Here is a 9,283-nt window from a genome sequence, read left to right on the forward strand (position 1 = left end):
AGATTAACCAAATCGATTAGTATTGCCAACTTGCCTACTGCCTAGGTGTATGATACTTCCAGTTCTAGTTATATACAGATGCCAGGATATCGAGTGTTCTAAGGGAAACAATATGATCCAATGATATTCTGCCGTTAGTTCAGCTAAAGGGGTCAATGCGGTGGTCGCGCGACCTAGGTGATTCTTACCCTGATTCTCACCCTGTCTATAGCGCACTTACCCTTATCACCCCCGGTCGCGCGACCGTAAAGCAGCACTCACCCATTTCTCACCCGGGCGACACCCACCCGACTATCTGCCGCACATAAGCCACACGCCGGTGAGTTAGTAGTTGGGTGGGTGACCACCAGCGAATCCTCACTGTTGTATGTTTTTTTATCTTATTCTTTTTATTTACTCAAACTTTTTGATGGCTTAATCCCCATATCGCCAAGCTTTTATTTATTGATAATTGCTTTAATGCCTTCCCGGTTGCTCTAGGCGGTTGGCCCGGTCACCCATGCATAAAGTGTATAGAACCGAAAAAGGGAGGAATCATAGAAGATGAGGACGCTGGAAATCGTCCGTTGGGCAGAAATGCTAGTGAAAACCGAATATGAGAAATACTAAGCCTAGTAAGAAGGGAACGTAATGCATCAGACTAGCAATCTGGAGGGAGCCTAGGGACCGATAGCAAATCACGGAAGAGCATTACTTCCAAGGTTGGCACAGAACAGAAAGGAGATTAACGAAGGCGTTGATGGTGTGAAGGCAGGGATGGTTTGCAGGTTGTGCGGGACCCTTCACTCGTTCCTTATTTCAGCGCAAACCCCCCCACCCCCCTCAAACATACATTGTTGCAGTGAAAGACTGCGCAGACCTACGTCCGGTCTCCATGTACCATTGATGTGGCCAGCTCGATTGCCGTGGTGGAGCTTTCCTCTATGAATTCTTCTCGATCGGCCGGGTCACTCCAACCCTCTCGCTCATCTTTGATGACTCGGACGAAGAGCATATCCAGGATTACCGCCAACAATGCAATCCCAGCGCCGAAATACAGGGCTGCCCGGAATCCAAGAACTTGATCGGGTCTCTTCTTGTTGACCTCAGTCTCAATAGTGCCGGCAAACCCAAGGCCAAGGCTGTTACCATAGAGGTTTAGGGTCGCGATAAGGGAAGCAGCGATTCCTTGTTGCCGCCGCTTGACACTGTTACTTGCGACAATCTGGGCTGCCACATAGACAAAATCAGGGCAGAACGCCATGAATATCGTGGCCGGAAAAACCTGCGCCCAATACATCTGTTGTACTGGCATAGTTGCTAGAAGGATGTTGGCAATCAAGATGGTGGCGGAGCCAATCGCTAGTATCCACTGAGCTGCAAGCCGGGGTATGAGCCATGCTGCAATGAAAGTGCCCGCTGTTGCCACGATCACGAAAGGCGTCCACTCAATTCCAAATTGCAGTATAGTCTTTCCTCGCAACAGCTGCATCCAAGCGACCATGTACCATAGAAAGATCCCATTGGACATGAAGCTCAACAGGACCACAAAAACGAGGACGGCAAATGATGGCGTTGCCCATATATCCAGCGGCATAATCGGAGTGTCTGCAAACCTGTACTCCCAAAGGCCAAACAGCGCCAATAACAGGATTGACACAGTTATAATGACAATTTCAAACGGAGCATTCCATCCGCTTGCGGGAGCTTGGCTAAGAGGTGTTAGCCAAACTGCTACAAAATCGATGTAAGACACACTTACTTCCACGCAACATTAAACAAAATCAGTCCGCTTGTGCCCAAGAGCGCACCGATCCAGTCTATTTTGCCGTATCGATCAACAGGACGGTCGGGTGGCAGCAGTGCTCCCAGGGCGCCGAAAACGACTGCGCCCATTATTGCCCTGTCGTGGCATTTGTCAGTATCTTGAAGAAGGAGGTCAAGTCTTAAAAACCTCACAGGCCAAAGAAGATCCATTTCCAGCTAGTCCATTGAACAAAGATTCCAGCCCAGATAGCTCCTAGGTAGCTTCCAATCGGCGCAGATGCCCCGAAGAATCCGAGCGTTATATTTCGCGATCGACCAGGTGGGATGGTTGAGCTAATTAAAGCAACCGCATTGGGCATTATCAAAGCCCCGCCAATACCCGAAAGAGCACGTACCACGTTGAATGACACGAACGTCGTGCAGAAACCATTCACCAACGACCATAGGACTAGCCAAATAGAGCCGGCGACCAACACATTTCGGTGACCATACACAGAGCCAAGTCGGCCACTGACCAGCACAAATGTGCCCTGTGTCAATCTAGAGGAGTAGTAAGTGTCTCGAACGGGGCTATAGCGGTAGTGTCACATTACGCACGGATAAGAGGCGGCAGCCCAGTTGGCTTTCCCCGGCCCAACAGGTGCACCCAACACCCTACTAATTTCAAGGCCAGCGGCAAGTCCCACCATGTTGGAAATCATCTGGTCGGCTGTCAAAGTCTGTCGATTTACTCAGTGAGGAGTATTGCCTCACCTGTACCATGTTGCTTGCAACGATGAAAAAGATTATGACCCCTTGGCGTGTTTTGGAAACAATATTTGGTGAGATGGCGGCGAATTCCCGTCGATGTGGTTCGGTCTCCAGCCTTGCAATGTGGATACTTGCCCCTTGGCTGTTTTCATTGACTTCTTGTTGGATTTGAGACATTATGAAGGTGAAAACGACGAAAGGCGACGAGAAGACTCAGTCACTTCTCTTCGCAGGGGCTGCCGGTAATAACCACCAGGAGTTTTCAGTCAGGTGAGAAGGGAGAAGTGGTTGGGCCAGGTAAGAATGACGGCCGGAGGGTCTTAAGATCGTTCTAAGCCCGGTCAAGAGCGATTAGCCACAGGCAGGAAAAGTGGGAGTGAAGCGGGAATGGGCTTTTACCCTAGGCCCAGACTCAATCGGAACAGGGCCAACTATCGAATCAAATTTCCCGGGTACAAACCTAAAAGAGCACAGTTCTCATTAATACGAACACGACTCTAGTCCTCCATTTTCCACAAATGGCATTGCTTGAACAGTGTCTTGTGATTCTGGGTAATCTTCGGGAGTCAAGGGTAAACCTTATTTTCCTAGGTGGGGAATTAAGGGTAAACTTCGGGATTAGTCATAGCACTAGGTGACACCTGCATATTCCATATTCGACGTCACTCACCGATTCCAGCAACTGGCCTGAGGGGTATCTGGAAGTGAGAAACTGTATGCGTTGGAACAGATACGAGATTTTGCCTAACTTTACTTCAATCTTCACCAGCAATCTGTAGCTTTTCAAATATTCAAAAAAGAGAAATGCTACGAGACACATATTCTTCATCTGGCGACACACTCCCCGATAGCTACTTCCAGTATGTCTACCGCTGGTTGATAATGGCGGCTAGTGGGAGACATACCCTAAGTAGTTTAGCATGATAGATGCATTTAGCCTAATTCAAGATTTTGGTTTTCACACTCTGATGTATCATAGTGTCCCTCGCTTGTCTGCGGGATTTGAGAGGTTTTGTGGTCACGGCTGTCGCTGCATTGAGCCCCGCGACGTGAAAGCTGCTTTGCAGGATAAGATTCGCGTTAAGAGTATTCTACGCAGGGGGATGCTGTAAGAATAAGGCCTCTAGCGATGTGTAGGTGCCTCTTTGTGGCGTTGACTAGTATTCAAGTATTCCAAGAGTAATCGGAGAAGGAAAGACCTACATAACATCTTCGTTATCTGGTTTGTAGTCCGAAGAATCATCATCATTGGAAAGATCTAATGGGATTTAGATAGATCTCGCAAATTCAATCACCAAGACCGCAGTATTGATGAATGAAATTTCTTTGTTATCGGGTGCCGTATTCCCCTTCCTTCTGCCTTGGTAGTTTGTGATCCGATAGAGTTCCTCCGCCGCTATTGATTGCGATATCAGCTATTAAGGTATAGAGTAACCAGGTATATGAGTGTTATGGTGAATTTCATGGTGAGTCTTGTGGTGAGCTGTGAACGGTGATGTGTTGAGATGCGCTGTTTGGTGAGTGGTCGGGCGGTGAAGAAGATCTACCATTTTAAAATTAATATACTATTTTGGATCTTTGGGGCTTGTTGATATTTCGTGACAGATGACCTTCCTCTTTTCTCGGCCGTGCCAGAGACGGTTTACGTATCACCTTATAGCCGTATGGCTGTTCTAGAGCGTATACGGAGACAGATTGTGCAATCAATAACAAAGATCCGAATCTACAAAACAATCCAGTTAACGTCCACTGATTTACGCCTGGGCAGATATTCCCCATCTCCCACCAAGGTCAGCACATGGAGATTCCCGATTTTGATCATCTTCTCCGGCTGCGATGAGTCCCCACCACTGGCGGCCTTCAACAACAAACCATCCCATTGTCCGGGTCGGTACCAATGATGAATAGCATAGTACGTCCCACGCACTCCGTAGATCTCCGGGATGAGCCGTTTAATCCAGTATCGGAGATCCCCATGATACATGCTTCTAATAGCCATGAGATTGAAAATAAAGAGAAAGTGATATAGCGCCGGGGGTAGAGGGAACGACAAGCAACCGGCAGATCATGTAAAAGAAAGACATAAGTATCGCTCATCGTGGCAAATGGCCCGAGTCATTCGACCTGGGCTTCTGATTTTCCGTTCCTTGCAGTTCAGCTTGAACAGGTCTTCGCTTGGCCTTGGTGATTTCGTCATTTTGAATTGTATTGCCGCGGGAACTCAAAAGCGACAGACAACTCACGGAAAGCAGGCTGCTGATATCGGTGCTTCCATCTTTCGCTAGGAAGGGATCAGCGCCATCGAAATCTCGTAGGAGCTTCTCGATCAGTTCAGCACGGCCACTAGCATGGAGAATATTACCGATAGCTGCATGGACAGCTAAAAACTCTGGGTTTGGATCTCTGAAACGGTATCATTGTTTGTAAGGGTGATGAAAGTTGCCGTCGGATAATTCACAAGGCATGAGCGTCTCGGGAATTTCTTCAATCGATACCGGTTTGGTACTGTTGTTGGCTCAAGAATGAAATGGAACATGCCGAAGTCTTCATGAAAAACAGAAGCCACCATTAGGATGTTATCTTCGCGATTAACATCACCTAATAACATATTAAGACGGGACCGTAAATTTGGAAACCATCGAAAGATATTAGTCCATACTGCCGACATTTTAACTCGCTCGTCGTCGGTGCGAAAATTTCCAAGGCAGAAGGGAAGAATGTGAACTGCTTGCAACTTGTGTACAGGCCGCCCGGGGGGATGTGGGGTGGTATCCATATCCCAGGTTCCTGTTATCGCACATTTATAGCCATCGCGGGCTAAGCACTCCTGGCGGAGTCGCTGCTGGTCAACTCGTGTCACGGATTCCACATCGAAGGTGTTCAAGTATTCGATCGAGTCCTCAAGACCGAGACGAGATGAGGGAGTGACTGCCGGTGTTTTACCACCGGTAGACAACATAGGGCGGAGAAGACCTGTGTCTATGCTCTCGGCAAGTTGTCTAACCTCCTGGTCATCTTGACATCCAGATAAGTCTTCGATCAGGTTACGCTGTCCGTCTGCGGGCAGGTACTTGAAAACAATCTGGAGAAAAAAAGGTGTGTCGTCTGTTGAACTCAAAGGCTGGTAGCCCTGTAAAGTATGATTCAGGGATACTTGAAGTTCGGAGGTGGAGAGTTCTGATGTGACGGATGGACTTAAGCTTCGCAGGTCCGACATTGTAGATTGTGCAAGTCAAACAAATAACAGAAGAGGCTTTTCTGAACTTGGATAGAAAGGAATTTTGGATCTTTGCTCAGGAACGAGACAACGGGGAAAGGAAGTTATCGGCTTGAAGTGGTGAGAAAAGGGAGAAGAGAAGTACAACAAGAAGAGAAGTTGATGTCAGACTCTAGGATGAATACCGTCATTTTTTCATCTGTCAAGAATGGGATATGGCCCCTCTAGGCCCTAAACAAGAACCTTAGTTTTTGTTATGGTCTAGTGGTAAATTACGCTGTACGAAATTCGACATCATCCTTGATACAGATGGATCACGTGATTTACCAGGCTGGTTTTACTGCAGAAAAACCAGTCCCACAGTTTTCTGGCGAAAAAAAAAATCCTTTCATTTTGTTTTGTTTGTTTTTGTTTACTAAGTTGTCCACAAGATTGTCATTTTAGAGCTTATGTCTCATCGTCATCATTGGGTCAGGTGACCTCTCTCTCTAGATGGTCATAGCGTCAGATAGATATGTCAAATGCTTATGTCTCGTTAAGCTTAATTTCTAAAAAGTTATTATAGAGTTCCACAAATACATATGTTATTACTATATTTCATTCACACCGAGTAAAAAAAAAAAAACATACAACAGTGAGGATTCGCTGGTGGTCACCCACCCAACTACTAACTCACCGGCGTGTGGCTTGAGTACGGCTGAGCGGACGGGAAGCCCTATTTTCCACACCCTATGGTCGTATGTGTCAGTTTAGATATTGGAGGGGAACATAAAGCAGCTGAGAATTATAGACTACAGCTGTGGGACAAGTTAGAGAATTTATTGAGATACGAAGTAAGCATCTTACGTCTTCGATAGTACAGACTAATATCTACGGCAGCCGAAATGGGCCATATTGGACAATGCGGTTCCTACCATGCAATCACTACTAGCGGAACAATACAATACCAGTGAAACTCAAATAAAGATACAACATGGATCAACGGCGATACATGTACGGGGTAAGATCTTTTGAATACGTTTTCGCCGCCAATACACACTACCATTTTCCGCCTTGTGGAATCCCCGCACGGGTAGGCAACAACATAACATAACAACACCCGAATGAAAGCGCCTTTCTACTCCGAGTACTCATCTTTTGTCTAGCCACATTCTTCATATTCGTGACCCACGGGACTTGAGCTGAAGCAAGCGAAAACACTACCATGAAAAAATCACTTCTGCTGGGAGATTTCGCCAGAAAACAGCAATTACAGGCTTCTCGCCCGAAATATTGGGCCATCGTCTCGGTGATTTTGATCTGTTCTTCGTTTGCTCTCAAACACTGGTCGGTAGAAATACCAACATGGCACCAGCATAGGACCCTCAAATACACTGGTGAACAGATAAGTTGGGAGCCTTGTGGATTCATCAAGGGGAACTTCGTGGAGTGCGGCAATGTTTTTGTCCCCATGGATCAATTCAACCAGAGCAACTCGGGAAATAAAATCTTCACCATTCCACTCATCCGCATGCGCGGCACGAACGCAACCCAGAACCTCATTCTCAATCCAGGTGGCCCTGGAGCGAGTGGTTTCGAATTCCTCAACCAGAATGCAGAGCAGCTGAGGGCTATAGTTGGCGAAGGGCTCCACCTAGTCTCGTTCGATCCTCGCGGTGTTAATAGCTCGACGCCGCTAGCCTCCTGCTATCCCGATGTCAAATCTCGAAAGGATTTAGCTCATGTCAGATCTCGCAATGTCGAGATTGACAGCCCTGAAGTCTATGCATGGACACAGAACTTTGTCAAGGCATGCCACGATACGATGGGAGAACACGCCAAGTATTTAAACACTCCCCAGACAGCGGCTGATATGAATGATATTCTGGATGCACTTGGCCAGAGAGACATGGTTTATTGGGGTTTCAGTTACGGCAGCCTTCTGGGGCAGACCTACGCGGGACTGTTCCCCGAGCGTTCGAAACGTGTCATCATCGACGGTGTCGTGAACCAATTCAAATGGTACGACGGTACTTTTGAAATAGAGTCCCAGGTTGACACGGACAAGGTACTTGATGGGTTTTTTGAAGAGTGTACCAGAGCAGGCACAAAAAAATGCCCACTATCCTCGCTCGCAACATCTGTGGAATTGCGCGATACGGTCCTTTCTTATATGAATAGGCTCCGAGAACAGCCAATTGGTGTGTACGTGAACAATACAGCACATGGTGTACTAGGGTATGAAGAGCTCTGGTATGATGGTGTTTTACCAGCCCTTTACTATCCCTCCACGTGGGGTACACTTGCCAACAACTTGTACAGTCTCATTCAAGGAAATGCGACAAATGCTTTTCTTGCATATGGGCGTGAAGATTCTTGGGATATGGGCCATGAGGCAAGCGAGTTTATCAGATTGAACGATGGCCTGAGTGGTCCCAAAAATTGGCCCCAAGACAGGCAACCGCTACTTGATTATATCTTGACTTCGTTCAATCAGAGTATGTTCGGCGCTAGACACAGCAAAATATTCTTCATGAGACAGCAGTGGACTATGCCGAGGACACACTCTTACGTACCACGCAAGGGAGTTACAACGGCGCATCCGCTGCTGATTCTATCAACTACTTGGGATCCTGTAACTCCTCTTACATCTGCCCGCTCGGCGAAGGAGGCATTTCAAGATTCACAAATCGTCGAAGTCAAAGCTTATGGCCATTGCTCTATCGCGGTGGATTCCTCATGTGCTGCAAATATTATACGCGATTTCCTGTACGAAGGCAAATTGCCTCATGCATATACGGAATGTGAAGTGGACTCCCCTTACTTCAAGGAGAGCGATTAACTCTCTGTGGGAAGATATTTGCGGGGGCGAGAAATTGGAATCCGTAGGCACATGCCTAGATACGCCGCGATTTCATCGCAATACTTCAATTCCAGGGAAAAACGCTGCATCTGCCTCTTTGCTGCACATGCGACCAGTCGATTGTCTAGCACTTCCAAGCCAAAAATTGTAGTTGAGGAAGCTCAACCCCATAGATTCATTGTACGGTGAACGAAGTTGTGGATAGCCGGTTTTGCATGCCTCTCAATATTATTCGCAATTTGCCAGAGGGAAAGCATATTGATGGTATCTGGGAAGACCTATAGATAATAGTTTACTAGTAGATAATAGATAAAGGGTTAGGATTATAATACTAACCTGCTTGATAGCCTTCATAGGCGCTCTCTCTTTATCCGTGAGGATAGTCAGGGGGCCAGGGCAGGCTCGGTGGCAAGAGTCTTCAGCCCCCTTCAGCCTATTCACCCGAATGCTGTCTTAGTTACTAATGTAGGCACTAACTACGCAAGAAGGAAGTGATAAACCAGAAGTGAGAGCATATGACTTATAGAGAAATAATGTGCTTACTTTTGGGTTCAGTGGGGAATTCCGATTAAGGGAATTTTGGGATAACCTTCCGGTATGTGGGTCAGGAAAAAGCTTCAAAGTGCATACACATATCAACAAGCAATCGTCTTTAGGGTACGAGAGGTCCGAGAGTGCTTGGGAAATTAATGTCTTACCTTAGCTCATAAAAGGCGTTGTGATGGCTC

General features: G+C 46.9%; 3 protein-coding genes across 3 annotated transcripts; 1 reads left to right on the forward strand and 2 right to left on the reverse strand.

Annotated features, from left to right (window-relative positions):
* Positions 1–859: 859 nt before the first annotated feature.
* LCP9604111_8163 (uncharacterized protein) lies at positions 860–2,673 on the reverse strand (the record flags this gene model as incomplete). The annotated part of the gene is made up of 5 exons (XM_039076276.1): positions 860–1,691; positions 1,742–1,882; positions 1,939–2,286; positions 2,344–2,447; positions 2,500–2,673. The coding sequence occupies 5 exons, from the start codon at positions 2,671–2,673 to the stop codon at positions 860–862; spliced, it is 1,599 nt and encodes a 532-aa protein (XP_038925742.1).
* Positions 2,674–4,589: 1,916 nt separating this feature from the next.
* On the reverse strand, positions 4,590–5,713 carry LCP9604111_8164 (uncharacterized protein; the record flags this gene model as incomplete). Its single annotated transcript, XM_039076277.1, has 2 exons — positions 4,590–4,899; positions 4,992–5,713. The coding sequence occupies 2 exons, from the start codon at positions 5,711–5,713 to the stop codon at positions 4,590–4,592; spliced, it is 1,032 nt and encodes a 343-aa protein (XP_038925743.1).
* A 1,204-nt stretch (positions 5,714–6,917) lies between these two features.
* Positions 6,918–8,534, forward strand: LCP9604111_8165 (alpha/beta hydrolase; the record flags this gene model as incomplete). Its single annotated transcript, XM_039076278.1, has 1 exon — positions 6,918–8,534. The coding sequence occupies one exon, from the start codon at positions 6,918–6,920 to the stop codon at positions 8,532–8,534; it is 1,617 nt and encodes a 538-aa protein (XP_038925744.1).
* Positions 8,535–9,283: the final 749 nt, after the last annotated feature.

This window comes from Penicillium roqueforti (assembly GCF_015533775.1).
Source record: "Penicillium roqueforti strain LCP96 04111 chromosome Unknown scaffold_30, whole genome shotgun sequence".
In the NCBI taxonomy this organism is placed as follows: domain Eukaryota; kingdom Fungi; phylum Ascomycota; class Eurotiomycetes; order Eurotiales; family Aspergillaceae; genus Penicillium; species Penicillium roqueforti.